Below are 19,653 nucleotides of genomic sequence, written 5' to 3'. Positions count from 1 at the left end.
AAAAAGATCAGATTGGATGGCAGGCACCATAGCCACTTGCTCCCTTAGATATCCTTTACTAGTAGATGCAAAAGGGGTGTAAGTTTGTTGTGCTACCATAGGCTGATAAGCCCAGCATCTGATAGGTGAAGGCAAGAGGACCACAAGTTCCAGTGGAGGTTGGAATACATAATCAGGCTCATTATTCTGGGCTATCCTTCTGGTTGTCTTTCTGTTCCAGTGATAGAACAATCCGACCAAATTAAAGGGAAGCATGGCTTTTGTTTCCATTAGTAAGATACAGCTCATCACTGAAGGACGTCAGGGCAGCAACTGAAGCAGGAATTTCAAGCAGAAACCACAGAGGGTGCTGCTTGTTTCTTGTTGGAGTGCTCATGCTTATATTTAGTTGGCTTTGTTATGTAGCACATGACTGTGTGCTTAGGGAAGGAGGCTTCCCTAAACTGGTTGGACCCTACTCCATTATTTAATAATCAAGACAATTCCCACAAGACATGTCTGCAGACTGATGTGCTGTGGACAGTCCCTTTACTTGTATTCTGGTGTTTCTAGGCTGTGCCAAATTGACAGTTAAAGTTCATCAGGATAGGTAGATTATAGCATAATTTTATCCCATTAAATAGGGTGGGAGTACAGCCTTTTGTGCTACATGTCTTAAATCCCAGTGCTCTGGAGGCAGAGGAAAGAGGGTCTCTGAGTTTGAGGTCAGCCTTGTCTACCCAGAGCGTTCTAGGACAGCCAGGGTTACACAAAGAAACCATGTCTGGAAAAACCAAACCAAACCAAACCAAACCAAACCAAACCAAACCAAACCAAACCAAACCAAATGAAACGAAACGAAACCAAACCATCCCAACTCAACCCAATCAACCAACCAACCAACCAACCAACCAATCAACCAATCAACCAACCAACCAACCAAACAAACAAACAAAGGGTGAGGTAGTGCCTCTGAGAGTAAAGATACTTCCTGCCATACCTAAGGATTTTAATTGTGTCCCTGTAGATCAAGAACTAACTAGGTCCTCAACATTGTTCTCTGACCTCCTCATCCACAGTGTGGCATGCTCTTCCAATACACAAGAAATGTAATTTAAAGCCAATACACAAAACAAGTAGTGCTTACTGACATTTAGCAGCAGATTCATTCTGTGATTGAGGAAGCTCTTGTCTCAGTTAGTGTTCTAGAGCTCTAACAGGTGAACTCACTTGATCCTGGAAAATGAACCTTTGCATACACTCATTTCCCCTCCCCTTGGTACTCTTGACATTCATTGAGTTCAATGGGGAGGTCCAACAAATATTTATTTTCTTCAGTTATCTTCAAACTTTGCCCCCTGTCTTAGTTAGGGTTTCTATTCCTGCACAAAACATCATGACCAAGAAGCAAGTAGGAGAGCAAAGGGTTTATTCCACTTACACTTCCACATTGCTGTTTATCATCAAAGGAAGTCAGGACCGGAACTCAAACAGGTCAGAAAGCGGGAGTTGATGCAGAGGCCATGGAGGGATGTTACTCACTGGCTTGCTTCCCCTGGCTTGCTCAGCTTGCTTTTTTATAGAACCCAGGACCACCAGTCCAGGGATGGCACCACCCACAATGGGCTAGGCCCTCCCATCTTGATCACTAATTGAGAAAATGCTTTACAGCTGGATCTCATGGAAGCATTTCTTCAAGTGAGGCCTCTTTCTCTGTGATAATTTCAGCTTGTGTCAAGTTGACATGCAAAACCAGCCAGTACAATTGACCCCTTGTCCACTTGACATACAAACACATCACTATTAAGCCTCAAACCTTACTTTCTTAGTCATCCCCATCATCTAAAAAACTTTAAAAGTCCCACAGTCTTTACAAATTCTTACATTTTAAAATTTCAATCCCTTTAAAAAATACCAAATCCTTTTTAAAACTCAGTCTTTTTTTCAATTCAAAGTCTTTTAACTGTGGGCTCCACTAAAATGCTTTCTTCCTTCAAGAGGGAAAAGTATCATGGCACAGTCACAACCAAAAACAAAATCAAACTCTAACCATCCAATGTCTAGGCTCCACTCATGATCTTCTAAGTTTCTCCAAGGGCTTGGGTCACTTCTCCAGCTCTAATCTTTGTAGCACACAGCTTGTTTTCTAGGCTCTAGATGCCTGTTCTCCACTGCCGCTGCTGTTCTTGGTGGTCATCTCATGGTACTGGCATCTCCAAAACACTGCTGTCTTCGGCTGCAACTAGGCTTCACCAACAGCCTCCTGTAGGCTCTCTTCATTGTGCCAAACCTCAACTTCTTTGCATGACCCCTTCAGTGCTGGGCCATCAATTGCAACTGAGGCTGCACCTTCACCAATGTCCTTCCATGGCCTCTCAACAGTGCCTCATCGGCTCTTCATGACTCCTTCATGCCTTCAAAACCAGTACCACCCAGATGACTCTTACACACTACAAAGTCCAGCCACAGCATGAGGTACAACCTTAGTTATCTCTGAAACACAACTCTCAAAAAACACCCCCACCAGAGGATTTCACCTCAATGATGCTGGTTTCTTCTTGCTTACCACTAATTTCTTAGCACCAGCTAACCAGCATCAATAGTAGCCGTAATGCAAGGTTTGCTCTAGTAGTTCTGGTATCTTGTTAATCACATCTGATGCTTCAGCCCCAGGTAACAAAAACCACAGTCTTCACAATCAAAACAACATGGCCCTGACAAGTGTCTTTAATCTTCCCTCTGAAGTTTCACAAGCCAGGCCTCAATCTTCTGCACTGTTCTCAACATTATCTTCCAAGCTCCTAAGAGCATCCCATAGAACTCTTAACACCCAATGGCTCTTCTGGCCCAAAGTTTCAAAGTCCTTCCACAGTCCTCCCCAAAACATGGTCAGGTTGTTACAGGAACACCCCACTCCTGGCACCAACTTCTGTATTAGTCAGGGTTCTCTAGAGTCACAGAACATATGGGCAGTCTCTATATAGTAAGGGAATTTGTTGATGATTGTAGTCCAACTCCCCAACAATGGTTAGCAGCAGCTGTGAATGGAAGTCCAAGGATCTAGCAGTAGCTCAGTCCTACAAGGCAGGCAGGTGAAGAAGAGAGACTCTTCCTTTTTCCAACGTTTTTATGTAGGTCTCCAGCTGAAGGTCTGTCCCAGGTTAAAGGTATGTACCACCACTCCTGGATCTGAGACTTGCTTTGTCTCTCAAGGGATTTATAGCCACTATGCCCCAAGATCTCCATGCCAAGATCTAGGTCAGAAACTTGCTTCTTCCAGTCTCAAGATCAGGATTATAGATGAGCCTTTCAATCCTGGATTGTAGTTCAATCCAGACACAGTCAAGTTGACAACCAGGAATAGCCACTACACCTCCTGATTACTCCAAGATGCACAAGTGGGCCTTGTGAAAGGAAGACAAGTGTCACCAGCAAAAAGTCAACTGAGGGACTCTGTTCTGAAATAATGTGCTATTTTTGTAAAGTTTTGCAGTGGGATAGGTTCAGAGAGAAAAGTTGGATGCTAATGTTCAAATTGTCAAAAAGTTGACTGTTTGACCTTGTGACAAAGTGTTGTCATTTACAAAACTCATGCGGGGCTGGAGAGATGGCTCAGTGGTTAAGAGCACCGACTGCTCTTCCAGAGGTCCTGAGTTCAATTCCCAGCAACCACATGGTGGCTCACGACCATCTGTAATGAGATCTGATGCCCTCTTCTGGTGTGTCTGAAGAGAGCTGCAGTGTACTTATATAAAATAAATAAATCTTAAAAAAAACACAAATAAAAAAAACCTCATGCAATACATACATTGAGTTACAAGAAATTTGGATCTTTCTACCAACCCCTGAGCTTAAAATGTTTTAAATTTATTTACGGTTTTGTGTTGGGCTGTATTCAGAGTGACTCTGGGTACATGTGGCTTGTGCGCTGTGAGTTGACAACATGTAAGTGGTCATTGCTAAACTGATATACACACAAACAGTGCTAAATGGACTTGGCATGTGTATGCATATGTGTATGTGTAAGTGTACATATATGAAGTTGAGAGGGGGTGTGGTAATAGGAGAAGATGAAGTGGGGACAGAAAATGTTGAAATGATGAAATAAATTATGCTTCTATAACATTCTGAAGAAATGTTAAAAAAGAAAGATAATGTTTTCTTTATATATTTGTAGAATATTTTCGTTAGGTTCATGAAATCTAATAGTTTAATGTTTCTTTACAGAAATAGTTCTTCTCTATCATATTTATTTCCAGACTTCTGGGAAGACACGACTTTTTCTTTTTTTCAAGACTCATTTTGTGTATGTATGTATGTGTGTGTGTGTGTGTGTGTGTGTGTGTTTCTGTGCCATGCCTGCAGAGGCCAGAAAAGGGATCCACTGGAACTAGGGTTACAAAGTAGCGATGAACCTCTGGTGGTGGTAGTGGTACTCACTTTTTTTGTCCCCCTCATTAATTAATTTATGCATTTCCTTTACATCCTGTTTACTGCCCCCTCCTGGTCCCCTACCACAGTCACTTGCCTATTCCTCTTCATTTCTGAGAGGGTGGACGCCCTCCTGCCTCTCCCCCAACCCCGGTACATTAAGTCTCTGCAGGGCTAGGTGCTATTCTCCCACTGAGGCCAGACAATGCAGACCAGTTAGGGGAGCAGTTTCTACAGACAAGTGTAAGGGGAATTCCTGTCTCTAAGATCTTGTTACCCAATTGGTTCTTGACTTGTCAATCAAGAAGGCTGGGGCCTATTTGCTGGAAGTAAGGTACAGGTGGGACTTCCGGGTACTAAGAGGAAAAGGAGATGCAGGGAAAGAGATAGGGGTTTTTCTGTCTTGCTTTGGAATGAGTAGATAGGAGTAGTCATGTAAGGTCTTGGGGCAGCTAGGGTTTGTGGCCTCTGCTACGAGTCGGGACCAATGATGTTGGTAGCGGCTAGCTGATGCAAGCCACTAAGTTTAGAGTGGAGGGAGAGATGGAGATCATAAATTTATAAGGGCACGCCTTTCCAGACAGGAGGTATCTGCACTCAGCAATTGTGGCTAGAGGCAGATTCTAAAGGCAAAGGAGCTATGCGCGTGTGTGTATGTCTTTTATCCACGGATTCAAGTCTTGGGAGGGGCTTTGTAACTCGACCCCTCCAGGAGCAAAGGTGGGTAGAAAAGGAAGCCAGGAGTGGGGCTGGTTGTGACAGATTCCAGGGCAAAGCCAAACAAAAGAGAGCCAGGAGAGATCAGAGCCTGGGCAAGAGTTCCTGGGCAAAAGCAGGGAATGCTTATAAAACTACTCACAATAGACAGGCAACAGCTTTAGGGACAACCCTCGCTCCAGTTGTTGGGGTCCCATATGAAGACTGAGCTGCACATTTGTTACATATGTACATGTTGGGGGGGGGCTAGGTCCAGCCCATGTATGCTCTTAGTTTGGTGGTTCAGTGAGAGTCCCAAGGGTCCAGGTTAGTTGACTCTGTTGGTCTTCCTGTGGAGTTCCTATCCCCTGAGGGGGATTGGTAAAGACCTTTTCAATCATTTCCCCCAGTTTCCCCAAGAGGCCCTGAGCTGCATCAAGTGTTTGGCAGTGAATCTGTGCGTCCATCTGAGCAAGCTGCTGGGTGGAACCTCTCAGAGGGCAGTTATGCTAGACTCCTGTCTGCAAGCTTAGCAGAGTAACAGTGTCAGAGGTTGATGCTTGTCCATGGGATGGTTCTGAATTTGAGCCGGTTATTGTTTGCCCATCTCCTTGGTCTCTGTTTCATCTTTGCCCCTGAATTTCTTGTAGACAGGCCAAATTTTGGGTCAAAGCTTTGTGGGTGGGTTGGTTCCCTCATCCCTCCACTGGGGGTCCTCCCTGACTACAGGAGGTGGCCTCATGAGGTCCCATATCCCCATTGCTATGCTTCTCAGCTAAGGTCATCCACATTGGTTCCTGAGGTCCTTCTCTGTTTCAGCTCTCTGCCATCCCCTAGAGATGCTCCAACCCCTCATCCCCAAGCAGCTGCAGATTTCCATTCACTCTCCTGGCCCTCTGGCTTTCTCTCTTCTCTCCCCGTACCCTATCCTGAACCCCCATGCTCCCTTCACCCACATTCCTGGGTACATGGTTTTAATACCAGCACTCAGAAGGCAGAGGTAGGCAGATCTCTACAAGTTTCAGGCCATCCTGATGTATAGAGCAAGTTTCATGACAGCAAGGAACATGAGTTTTCATGTGTGAGTGTATATGTGTGTGGGCTGAAGAGACCAGAGGCAGCCAGTGAGTTTTCATTCTTCTGTTCCATCACATAGGTGCTGGGGATTAAACTCAGGTTGTCCTGTTTGGAGACAGATGACTTTGTTCTCTGAGCTACCTTGAGAGCCTATAACTTTTTCTTTCATTGTTAGTGTTACAGTTGATATCCACATTGTTTTCTGTGCTAGGAATCCCGAGTTTGGGTTGAATCGAGGTTGTCGTGGAATGTCCTCTTGTGACCCGTGTCACTGGGTTTTGTTTGCTACTATTTAGGTTAGAACATTTTTAGTAGTGATTCTCACAAGAAAGGCACACATGTTGCATTTTCTGTTTTTTGAGTTTGATTTGGAGCAATGTATAAATTTGCTGGGCATGGTGCCCTACTTATTAAGTGTTTGGGTTGCTATAGCTTTCAAAATCTTTTGGATCCTAAAAATATAAAAATAAAGAAAAATCCAGTAGCAATCACTTTTGCTAGTTCATCCCTTGGCTCTAAGCCCCCACTTCTCTAACATGGGCAATAGAGATTTAAGAAGGAATCTTTATGTGTATGGGGGTCTTGCTGGCAAGCACACTGAACTATTTGGCTACACATGGTCAGGAGCTGGAGCTAAAGACCATGTGAGTCACCAGAAGGGAACTGGGAATTGAACCCAGGTCCTTTCCAAGAGTAGACAATGATACTCACTGCTGAGCCTTGGCTTCAACTCCAACATGGGGACAATAGCTTACATATCTCAGGGACTTCCCATGTGGACCACAAAGAGAGTGTAAAGGCGCTTATAAGCTATGACCTGCCGTGAGTGTATCAATGACTAGCTAACCTCAAGAATCTCTTGGAAGGATTGGAAAGTAACTATCATGTGGAAATCCTTGTCAGTTTTCTTTGCTATAAAATCAACAGTAGGGCTATCCTTTAGGGCAAGAAGAGCAGCATTGAATTCTTGTCTCACCTTCCCCAGCCCTCATTGTCAGCTTGCTGGCCACCATTACCTTGTCCCTCCTTAGAAGGGCAAGGGGTGGATGTTCATTGGGGAGCATCGGAATTGGAGCGAGGTGCTGTTTCCCCCATTTATCCTGTATGGCATCAGGTAAAGGTGAGTCTGTTAAAGGTGAGACCTTGACATCTACAACACAACCCCCACACCTAAGTCTCAGGGAACACTCAGGAAGAGGAGCAGTAAGATTTTAAGAGACAGAGAACTTGGAAGTCTGTTACCCACATGGTATTTCCCAGAAATGAGGGGGGAGCCAGACCCATTAAATGTCAACAAGATCTGAACAATGAAATCTCACAAGACCCTTCATTTAGATGAAGAACTCCAGGCAATTACTGACTGCTGAGAGATGGAAACTCAATCTTTCCTAGGGATGAGTCCCTTAATTGACTGCCCACACCACGTGTTAACCCAGAAAACATTTAAGGCAAACTATATGGACTCAACAGGTTGCGGTTATATATTTATATGTATATATGTGGAACAAAAATACTAATCAAAAAGAGGCGAATTTGAGAGGGAGTAGGGGCATGGGGGAAATGGGAGGGAGGAGATGAAGGGGGATGATCTAACTTTATTTTAATTAATAATTAAAACCAAAATGATGGAGATCTTGAATTTTAGAGCTACATGATCTCTTGGATCCTGGTTGTATTAGGGATTTATTATGTAATTTTGATTGAATCAGTTATCATTTGGGGCATGTTTACCCACGACAGAGCTATTTCTCATAGGGTTGTAGAGCGAATGATATCAGCTAATGTGGGCAAAGTGCTCAGAACAGTAAATATTGGCAATCATCTTCTGATGTCAGGTTGGTGGGTTCATGTGTATGCACGTGGCTGTGGTTGTGTGGCCCTCTGCACTGTGGGGTTCCAATTGAGAAATCAATGAATTTTTAGACCCCAACTACACAGTGTTGGTTGTTTGATGTTTCTAAAGTCCATCTTCTTTTTTAGTACCTCCTCCTGCACTCAGGAGCCTATGGATCCTGGTTGGGCTTAGGGATTTTGTTGTTGTTTTTTTTCTACTTAATTTTTGAAAATAATAATTTTGGTCACAGCTATCCCCTTATCCTCTCCTCCCAGTCAAAACCTCACAAATCCTTCTCACAGTATCTCCTCCCCTTCTCCTCAGAGAAGGTGAAGCCCTTCCTTGGTTATCTGCTCTGAGATATTGGATCTCAGCAGGACTAGGTGTATCCTCTCCCACCTAGGTCTAAGCAGGCAGGCTAGTTAGGGGAAGGGGGTCCAATGGCAGGCAACAGAGTCAGAGACAGTTCCTGCTGCAATCGTTGGGGAACCCACATGAAGACCAAGTTGCACATCTGTTACAAATCTGTAAGGGGCCTGGGTCAGACCTTGCATGCTGTCCATTTGACTGATCATTCTCTGTGAGCCCTATGGTTAGTTGACTCTTGTTGGTCTTCTTGTGGTGTCCTTGACATCTCCCACTTTCTCAATCCTAAACCCTGCTCTTCCACAGGAGTCTTAGAGCTTCCCTGATGTTTGACTGTGGCTCTCTGTATGTCAGTTCCCCCACCTCTCTCTGTGTGGAATGAATTTCACCCCCTCTTATCCCACCCCCGTAAACCTCAGTTCTTCCCTGCAAATCTTCCCACATTCACGACTTGTTTCATGTCCTAAGGACATTATCTAGTGCCATGTGCGTGACTGTGAGTTTGGAAGCCTGAGGGTCACCAGTGGGTTCACAACTGAGTACAATTCCTCCTTCTCTCATTAGGCAGCAATGAGTGTCAGGCCCTGTCTCTTTCTCACTGGCACCAAAGGGTGGCAGGTGTTGAATTTTGGTGGATAGATATAGTAGAGGAATATTTTTTTTTTTTGAGTCTGTGTCTTCCATATCCCAGGCTGGTCTCAAACACTCTATGTTGCTTTGAACTTTGTCTTTGAACTTCTGATGCCCCTGCCTCTGCAATGTGAGTGCAGGATTGCACAAGTGTGTTACTTATGATAATACACTGGGGACAGAGCCAGAGTTTTGTGACTGCTAAGCAGAATGTCTCTCCACCAACTGATCCTTATCATTACTCCTAGCGTTTCTTTTTCGTTTTTTCACAAAGAAGCAAACACTCATCATGAGTGCTGGACAGTTGCCTCAGGGGTTGAGTGGGCTTTTGCACTTCTGGAGAACTGGTGCTTGATTCCTAGATATTACAGTGGAGTTATAGGTCCTTGGGCAGCTCCAGTATTTTTCAGTGAAGGAGAAAGTCCTTCTGTAATGTTGTGCAGATGACACAGTTTTGGCTTAATTTCATGAAGGTTTGAATGAAGCTAGCCTTGGTGGAAGATTATTTTTTTATTTTACAATTTTTTAATTTATTTTATGTATGTGAGTACACTGTAACTGTCTTCAGACACACCAGAACAGGGCATCGGATCCCATTACAGATGGTTGCGAGCCACCATGTGGTTGCTGGGAATTGAACTCAGGACCTCTGGAAGAGCAGTCAGTGCTCTTAACCGCTGAGCCATCTCTCCAGCCAAGAGATTATTTTATATTATTGAATTTGCTTGAATTTCTGATAGAAACAAACCAAGAAATTTGGTCTTACTTATATCGCACTGTTGTTCACTGATGCCACCCAGAATATCAACTCAAAGGAGGTCAAAATAGGCTGTAGATGAACTTCATGAACTGTCTAGGGGAAGAGAGTACCAAAGTCCACGTGAGGCAGAGGTGATCCATCTACTGGCTGGATCCCTGGTGCCACCCATCTTTCTAGCATATAAGTACTGCATGCTGGCCTCAGTGCAGCAGAGTGGACAGAAAGGAAGCTCTGCAGAGCATCAGAGGCCCAGCTAGAGGGACAACACCGAGGAATAATTTGCTGACAGACAAGCAGGGATGGACCTGCTTTCAGCTCTCACACTGGAAACCTGGGTCCTCCTGGCAGTCGTCCTGGTGCTCCTCTACCGGTGAGTGACCTCAGAATTTCCTCCCCGCGACCAGGTTCTTGGGTTTGAAGTGATACTCAGACCTGATGGGATTGAAGGGCGGCAGTTTTCTAACCTGGCTAACTCCTAAATATTTAAAAGAGAGACTATTAAGTTTATTAGCAAGCTTTAAGGACTATGACGGGGCAGGTTCTAAGCTATTCTTACCCACAAGGCTATCTCAGCCATAGCCCCCAAACACTTGCAGTGTGACTTTTTCCCTGGGTTGCTCTGTTCCGTGTGTGTCCTCATGGTGAGCTCCCTTGGTGAATCCTTCTCATGCCTGCTTTTGTGGCGACCTTGTTCTTCCTCTACTTTCCTCATGGCCCTTCTTCTTCTGGACCCTCACCTGCCTGGTGGCCAACAGCTTCTTCTCCTCTATCCAATCATTTGCTCTTCAATCATTATTAAACCAATCAGGATAGCAGGGGAGCATTCTTTATACCACATTGATACTGGAGATTCTTCAATACTGAAGACATTGCCCCTGTCTGGACTATCTCCATGTCTCAGGGCACAGAAACCAGCATCAGAGCACACAGAGCACAAGACTCCCCTTCAACAGAAAGCAGAAGTTGAAATTAATTCTTGTAAAAAGTTTTCAAAATTTCATGGTTTTATTTATTTATTGTCATTAGGGGCAGCACAGACTACAATGTGTGTGTGTGTGTGTGTGTGTGTGTGTGTGCGTGTGTGTGTGTGTGTGTGTGTGTGTGTAGGTCAGGGGACAACTTTTCAGAGTCAGTTTTCTCCTATCATGTGGGTCCTGAAGACCAAACTCAGATAATCAACTTAGCAGTCAGCGGAGTCATCTCCAAGGCCCAAAATGAAACGATGACAGGGTGAATTTTGCATTTTAATGTTTTGGCAGTATGGGGGATCAAGCCAGAGTCTATCTATGCTAGGCAAACTGTTTATTTCTGAGCTACAGTCCCAGTGGTACAGACTCTTAGTAAAGGTCCTACTGATGCGGTGCTGATCTGCTGGGCACCCCAACCCCAACCCTTCCTCAACTCCCTCTTTTGAGGTTTACTGTAACAGGAAGGAGTTTCCTATGCCACCATTGGTTTATATAACAACGCAGAGAACTTTGTACTTTTTAAGAGCTTCAGGCACTAAGCTGGACAGATTCTGAGCTATTCTAACCTGAATAACTATGCTGGCCTGGCCCACTATTCAGCCTACTTCCCAAGCACGAGGCCTGTTACGTGACATTATAGCATTACCCTGGCACCTCCTTCGTCATTGTGTCCTCACTGCCAGGTCCCCAGGTCCCACCTGTGACCCTCTCCCTCTCTCTGAGAACAGAGGTCCCGCCTTTTTTCTCTTGCCCAGGCATATGTTGTTCCACCCTTGATTTGACCAATCAGATGGTGGAGAACAATGCTTTACAAAATATTAACTCAGGAGATGCTTCATAATAACAACAATACCAAAGTCTGAACCAGAGATCTATAACTAGATATGTGGGCACAGAAATCAGCAATGACTACACAGTGCACAAAAACATCCCCCAGTAGTTTACTGATAAGACTAGGTTTGACTTAACTTAGTTTCAGTTATCCCTAGTTCCATGAGAACTCAGCAGACATAGATACCAGCAATGGGATGGCATGCACACTGGCCCCTCACCATTCCCAAAGCTCTCTGGGAACTGGAGGGGCAGCCAAGTTATTGCTTTGTTTCAGTGTTTGATGATGGTCTTGCTTGTCTCCTGTCTTCTCTCTGTGTGTGGCCATAAGTCTTTCTTTTTCCCTTTATAGATTTGGGACCCGTACACATGGACTTTTCAAGAAACAGGGGATTCCTGGGCCCAAACCTCTGCCTTTTTTTGGCACTGTGCTGAATTACTACAAGGTGAGTGTTGACTCAGTTTTCCAAATGGTTTCTGCTTGTGGCCAATAATGTCTTAGTTCTATTAAATGCTCCTTATGAGGAAACTCTGGCATCCTCATACTGTGTGTCCTCTTGATTCTTGACAATGTTTGTGAGTCCCCTGGGTCTCTATTGCCAACTTAAAACTTAATAGTAAGATTGTATGTGTATCTATTTTTATAGAGTGTATCCAGGCTTTAGCATGTGTGTGAGTGTCCACATGTGTGTGCAGGGGCATATGCATGTGTATGTGTATGTATGTGGAAGACAGGTTGACACTAGGTATCTTCCTGATTGCCCTTCACTTCATCTTTTAAGGCAGAGTCTCTCATTTTGACTTGGCGCTCTCTGACTTGACTAGTTTAGGTCACCAGCTTGCTCTCAGGTTCCCTTGTCTCTGATTCTTGTGATCTGGTTCTATTACCTCCTGCTAGGTATTTACATAGATCCTGGGGACTCAAATTCTGGTTTCCACAGGATGCTTTTCCCACTGAAGCATCTCCATAGCTGCCATTGTCACCCCCCCCCATTTATTTATTTTTGTTGAGGGTGTGTATATGCCACAGTAGGCCTGTGGAGGTCAGAGGACAGTTTGGGAGAGTCAGTCTGCTCTTGCTGACTTAGCGATAGAGCTCAGGTTATCTGCTTGTTGGCAAGTGTCTTTTCATTCAAAGCCATGCCACTGGCCCTAGTATCAGTTTTTTTGAAATTAACCTTAGGTAAAGTTCCCAGATCTCATTCAATCTTGATACTGAGGACATTGTGCTCTGACCTTGTGAGCAGTAATAGAAGAGGTTTTTTTTGGTTTTGTTTTTATATCTCACTGTAGAGTCCAGGAAGTCATTACTGTAGTTATTGGGAGAAAATCTTGAAGAGGTTCTAAATTCTAGGACACCAATCTATATTTACTAGATTAAAATTGCCTTTGTGTGAGTTCCTGTGAGTGATGCTTTTGTTCTTTTTGCTGAACATTTCTGAAGCATCAACTTAACGTGGGCCCCTCACTCCACACCTTTGGGAGCATTTTCATATACTTGAGTTCTCTGCTTAATCTTTGAGCCCATGATGTTTTTGTATGGCGCGAGACTCTGCTTACACTATTATGGCATATTTGGGTCTTCAGAACTGGGGCATTTACTTTCTCTCTTACTTTCGGCACTGGGGTCCTGGTTAGGGATTGATTCATTTAGATAGATTTTATGTGTACAAGGTTGTATATGTGTGTGTGCATATGAGTGGGTGCAGTAGTTATGGAGGCTGAAGAGGGTGACAGATTTCCTGGAGCTAGAGTTAGAGATGATTATGAGATGTAGGAAGTGGGTTCTGGGAATGGAACTTGGATCCTCTGTAAGGTTAGCCAATGCTCTCTCTCTCTCTTTTTTTTAAAGATTTATTTATTTTATGTATGTGAGTACACTGTTGCTCTCTTCGGACACACCAGAAGAGGGCATCAGATCCCATTACAGATGGTTGTGAGCCACCATGTGGTTTCTGGGAATCAAACTCAGGTCCTCTGGAAGAGCAGTCCGTGCTCTTAACCACTGAGCCATCTCTCCAGCCCAGCCAATGCTCTTAACTGTGAAACCTTACACATGCTAGGCAAACTGCTCTACTGTAGATGCTGATATGTACCTACAGCTGCCTCTCTTCCTTTAAATCCAACAGATCTTATGAATGAGTCTGAGTAGTGAGTGAGATTATCTGAGACAGGATGATGGCTGCCTCAGATAGATCCTTACTTACATCTTTTTTTTTTAATTTATTTTTAAAGTTTGTTAAAAGTGAAGCCACTAGGGAAAGGATGATTTAAAAATATTAGGAGATCGAGTAATGAGAATGTAATGTGGCATGTAGGCTCTAAGTCCATGTGAACTGATTGTGATTTTCCTGCTTTGGTACCTGGTCCATGGTCAGTCCCCTAGACATACATTCCCAAGCTCACACCCAGAGGGCGAGTGGCAAAGTTTGTGCTGCTCTCTGCTCAGGATTTTCTTCCTACAGGCTCTGTGCATATTATTTGAAAACAATTCTATTTAATATAATTATCATCATCATCATTTTTAGTGTGTGTGTGTGGTGTGTATGTTATGCCTATGTACATATCTGTGTCTGTGAATTGGCATGCAGGGGCCACTGGAAGGTGTCACATGTCCTTCTCTCTCATTCCGTCTCAAAATTTTTGAATGAGAGTTTGTGTGTGTGTGTGTGTGTGTGTGTGTGTGAGAGAGAGAGAGAGAGAGAGAGAGAGAGAGAGAGAGAGAGAGAGAGAGAGAGAATAAACCTGACTTCATGGGATCTGAGGGTTTTGGTGCTCTGGCTACAAAAGGGTTGATACATACAGGACAGTAATGGATTTCATGCCATTTCTCTTCTCAGGGTTTATGGAAATTCGATGTGGAGTGCCATAAAAAGTATGGAAAAATATGGGGGTGAGTATTCTGGAAAGTTCCATTGAGTTGACCCTCTTTAGGATGAGGCACTCCACTTGTGAAAGGACAATATATTGAAGCCATCCACCTCTGTGTGTAAAGGTGATACTGTATGTCATTAAGTACCAGGGTTCAAATGTCTAAGTGATACGAGAACATGCAGACTGTGGCTTTTTGACAGGTTTGATGTTCCATGGAGTTGTTTTTTTTTCTTTTATTATTTATTCACTTCACAACCCAGTCACTGCGCCCTCCATGCCCCTCACAGTTCCTGCTCCTTCCCTCTCACCCCTCCTCTATCCTCTGAGAAGGTGGGGCCCCTGGGAACTCCCCAGGCCTCTTGTTTTATCCAGTGTCATCTTCTAATTTGTTTTCTCCTATGAAACATCCTTTCCCAGATTGGCGATGCATTGTTTCAGTTTCCTCTGTTCTGCTCTGACAAATACCTTGTTACATCTCTTTGCCACACTGGCCCATTTCCTTACAGAAAGCCACATTCTTTCACCTTATTGTTAACTTAGTATGTCATCTGACGGTACGGGGTTGGGGTTGAGGATCTAGCTAAGGGCTTGGTAAATGATTCATGCTTAGCATTTAAAAATCTTTCTCTGCTCTTATAGAGACTTTGTTGTTGTCCATATTATATTTTAAATTAACTTTTTTTTTTTCCTGGGGAAAACCTGGGGCGTTTGCCTCTGTATTTGCATCATGCTCTGGCTCAGGAGACAGCCATCAGGCTGTCAGAATGAATTTTTTTTCCCATCCCCATATTTAAATTTCAATTTTTTTTTTTCCTGATTGGGATAACCCCCTAACTCCTCCGCATATTTGGTGTTCCTTAATTTAATTCTCTCTACTTCTAGGAGACAGAACTCAGGTAATCAGGCTTGGTACAGGTGCCTTGATCTACTGAGCCATTTCCTCAGCCCCTGCCAAGGGTCTTGGTAAAAGTGTGTATCAGATCACAGCTTGTGACAGTCAGTTCTCTCTTTCCACCACATAGATCCCAGGGACTGAGCTGACATCATTAAATGCCTCTTTGGGCCATTTTGCTTCCCCACTCCAGGAAGTAGCTGTGAGCAAATACTCAGGCAGGGTCAGGACCTTAAACCTTCAGCTGGAACGTTGACAATCATGCTCAGGGCATGTGAGGTGATCCTAGCTGCTGTGAATACAAGAGTACAGAAGACAGCTTGTGTAGCTCTGCCCTCTGCTTCCTGGTTCTCATTTTTTTTTTTTTTTCTGGCTCTTCAGAGGATACCTGATCCTTTAGACACAGGCCTCAGTCTAAATTCTGTGACTACCTGAGGCTTCCTGGCCCAGGACTGAGCATTCAACACCAGATGTTGACCATATTTTATTATTCCAGGAAGTTTTTTTAGGCAGGGTCAGGACCTTAAACCTTTAAAGTTATAATCATTTGTAGGTGTCTGTACACAAGAGTACAGAAGACAGCGGCTCTCTTTACAGATGGTTTGAGCCACCCATCTGGTTGCTGGAACACCAAATTTAGGTCTGTAGTGGCAGGCTGACATGAGCCATCTCTCACCAGATTTGACATATTTTATTATTCTTAAGATTAAAATTTTTGTTTAATTTTCAAGTTAGGGTTTCTCTGTGTGTAGCCCTGGTTGTTGTGGTTTCACATTATAGATCAGACTGGCCTTAATCTCACAGAGATCCATCTGCCTCTGCCTTCTGTGTGCTGGGATTAAAAGTTGTCTGAAACTAGCACCTGGGTAGAATAATGTTTAAATCTACATTTTTATTTTAAGGATTTATTATTTATTATTTTTACTTTAAAATATTTAACATTAATATTTTCTTGTAAAGATTTAATTACTAATTTTTACTTCCGTATTTAATTTTTTTCCTTGTCTCAAGTTTATTTGTAAAAGTAGCATAGGACACTGGTCATCTGCAAATAGTGTGTAGGTAGGTGTGTCACAGCAGTCCGTCTGTCTTCACACTGGCAGGAGCCTTTTCCACGGGGCCTTTACAGGGGCCTGGGCACCCTTTGGAGCCTGGGCTGGAGCTGAAGCCTGGACCTTAGCTGGAGCTTTGGCCTCTGCCTTGGTTTGAACCTTGGGCTTTGGTTGGCAGAGCCTCCGACCCTTGGCCATGTAGCTCGAATCTTCTTCCCAAGCTTGGGGTGAGCGATGAAAGCCAGACAGCTGAGTTTGCGGCTGGAGCCCTTTGGCATCTTGGGTTTGACTGCCTGAGCTTCACGAGGGCCTTGATGGCCTCAGCGCGTGCACTCACTGCCTTGGCATTGTTGGCCGGCATCTTCTCCAGGCCTTTCTTGTTGTGCTTCTTGGCAAAGCGCATGTTCCGCAGGAACTTGGGATCGACCCCCTTGAGAGATTCGTATCTTTGTGACCAAGGTTTCTTGATGCCATTTCTGTGCCATTTGCGGGACCGGTTTTGTGTGGTGTGGTTCTTGGATTTGGCCATGATAAGCCACGGCTCCCGCAGTGCCTGGGCCGTATTTGATTTTTAACGTATATGACACTGTCACTATCTTTGGACAGACCAGAAGAGGGCATCAGATCTCATTACAGATGGCTATGAGCCACCATGTGGTTGCTGGGAATTGAACTCAGGACCTCTGGAAGAGCAGTCAGTGCTCTTAACTGCTGAGCCATCTCTCCAGCCCTGTATTTAATATTTAAGTCTCTACTTTCAATACTGTTTCTGTCTATGTGTGTGTTACTCTGTACATGATTGTAGAGGATCATATTGGATATCCCTGGACCTGCTGTTACAGGTGGTTGTGTGTCATCCTAGGAACCAAACTTGGGTCCACTGCAAGAGCAACACGTGCTCTTAACTGTGGAGCAATCTCTTCAGCCCCTTGCAGTATTTCAAATATTCAAAATCATAGAAAATTGTATAGGTCACTCTCACGTATATACATCTAGACTGGGCAAATTTCCACTTGGTGTTTCTAAGTCTTTCAGGGCCGTTTCGTCTTAAACAGACTCATTGTGTCTTGAATGACGTTACCTGTTAATTTACAAAGACTCCATTGTTTCCCTGATCAGAACCCCAAAGCTGAACTGGGAACTCCTGTGACCATGTATTGTATAAACAGAGTGAGGGCCCTGCAGCATTAGGATCGAAGTCTGTGTGTGGCTCTCACTTCAGAACCTGGTTCATCAGCTGTCTTCCCCACACAGGTTGTTCGATGGTCGAACGCCTCTGTTTGCCATCACGGACACAGAAATGATCAAGAATGTGCTAGTGAAGGAATGCTTTTCTGTCTTCACAAACCGGCGGGTAGGTCATATTGTTTTCTCACTCATTAATTTATTTATTCATTCACTTTGCATCCTGATTGCATCTTTCCTTTCCTCCCAGTCCCTCCCTTACTGATCCCTCCTCTTCTCCTCAGAGAAGGGGAAGTCCCACTTGTGAACCACCTTGCCATGGGATATCCAGTAGCATCATGACTAAGAGCATCCTCTCACACAGATGCCCAACCAGACAGTCCAGCTAGGGGGATGAGATCCAATGGCTGTCAACCAATTCCGAGACAGCTCCAGCTCCAGTTGGTAGGGGACCCACCCGAAGACCAGGCTACACATCTGCTACAAATGTTCAGGGAGCCTAAGTCCAGACCCTGTAATCACTTTTTTTGTGGCTCAGTCTTTGTGAATCCCAAGGTCCCAGGTTAGTTGACTTTGTAGGTTTTCTTGTGGTGTTCTTGACACTCCTGGCTTACTCAATCCTAACCCCTACTCTTCCACATGACTCTTTTATCCCTGAACATATTTTAGCAAGATCCATCTTTTGGGTGGATGGTTTTGTGTATGAACTGCTCTGTCCCCTCTTTCCTCTGGTAGTCCTGCCTGACTACAGGAGGTGACACTTCAGTCTCCATATCCCCAGCTACTAGGAGTCTTAGGTAGGGTTACCCCCAGAGACTTCTCAGGACCTCTTCCTTACCAGGTTTCTGACTAGTCACAGAGATGCCTCCCCCCCAGATTCCTATTCTATCTCCCAGCCCTCTCTAACCCATCCACACCTTATCTTCATCCCTGTTCCCCTCCCCAACCCCTTTCCCATCCAGTTTCCTTCCTCCATGCCCTCCCATGTCTATTTTGTTTCCTCTTCTGCATGAGATTCAGTCTTCCTCCCTTGTGTCCTTCTTATTACTTAATTTCTTTGCATCTGTGGATTGTAGCATGGATACCCTGTACTTCAGGGCTAAAATACACTCATAAGAGTACATCACATGTGAGTGTTTTTGCATCTGTGGTACTTCACTGAGGATATTTTCTACTTCAGTCCATTTGCCTCCTAGGAGCTTGCTTGCTAGCAATTCTAGCCAAACCCTAGACTTCTAGATTCAAGGAGAGACCTTGCCTCAAAAATACCATAGAGAGTTATAGAGAAAGATGCCTGACCTCTGTTCTCACATGAGCATACATGGGCATGTGCACTAGTCTTCATGTGTATACTCATATACATAGAGACACACACAGACACACAGACAGACACACACCATATAAAGACATCCTTTACATATTGGTCATGTTGTAAATACAGACCTGGAGAACTTGTCTGATGCCAAGTTCACTTTCTATCTTTTCTTTTTTTTTTCCGGAGCCTGGAGGACGACCCAGGGCCTTGTGCTTGCTCTTCTCTCTAACCATGGACCTAAATCCCCAACCCCCCAAGTTCACTTTCTATTTCTAAAAAGAATGCCTTGGGGTTGGGGCTCTGGAGTTCGAGGAGAGCTTGTTCTCATCTTCTCCACAACCATAGAGTCCCAGTTTTCCAAAAAAAAAAAAAAAAAAAGAATTCTGGAGTATAAAGGGATAGAACCATAATAGGTAGCTGAGAAGGCACCTAATTTCTCATAGCCTGTGAGGCATTCTCACATTGGCTTTTTGTTTGGACTCTAGGATCTTGGCCCAGTGGGGATTATGAACAAAGCCATCTCTGTGGCTAAGGATGAGGAGTGGAAGAGATATAGAGCCTTGCTGTCCCCCACGTTCACCAGTGGAAAACTCAAGGAGGTGAGTGAAATTCTTTTAAGTGCAGCCTGTGTGACTGGAGTCCCCATCGTAACCACGGATGGTTTTTTGTTTTGTTTAGATGTTCCCTGTCATCGAACAGTATGGAGACATTTTGGTAAAATACTTGAGGCAAGAGAAAGGCAAGCCTGTCCCTGTGAAAGAGT

The 19,653-nt window shown here is 44.2% G+C and overlaps 1 protein-coding gene across 1 annotated transcript in view; it reads left to right on the top strand.

The window, feature by feature from the left end:
* Window positions 1-10,072: 10,072 nt before the first annotated feature.
* LOC116885383 (cytochrome P450 3A1-like) overlaps window positions 10,073-19,653 on the top strand; it is a 32,661-nt gene continuing 23,080 nt past the window's right edge. Inside the window, 5 exon segments of the mRNA XM_032886662.1 lie at window positions 10,073-10,143; window positions 11,925-12,018; window positions 14,413-14,465; window positions 17,645-17,744; window positions 19,376-19,489. Coding sequence (XP_032742553.1) covers window positions 10,073-10,143; window positions 11,925-12,018; window positions 14,413-14,465; window positions 17,645-17,744; window positions 19,376-19,489 — 432 coding nt within the window.

The sequence above is a fragment of the Rattus rattus genome, chromosome 16, assembly GCF_011064425.1.
Source record: "Rattus rattus isolate New Zealand chromosome 16, Rrattus_CSIRO_v1, whole genome shotgun sequence".
Lineage (NCBI taxonomy): Eukaryota > Metazoa > Chordata > Mammalia > Rodentia > Muridae > Rattus > Rattus rattus.
The sequence above is the reverse complement of the archived record's forward strand: the minus strand, read 5'-3'. Positions and strand labels throughout refer to the sequence as shown.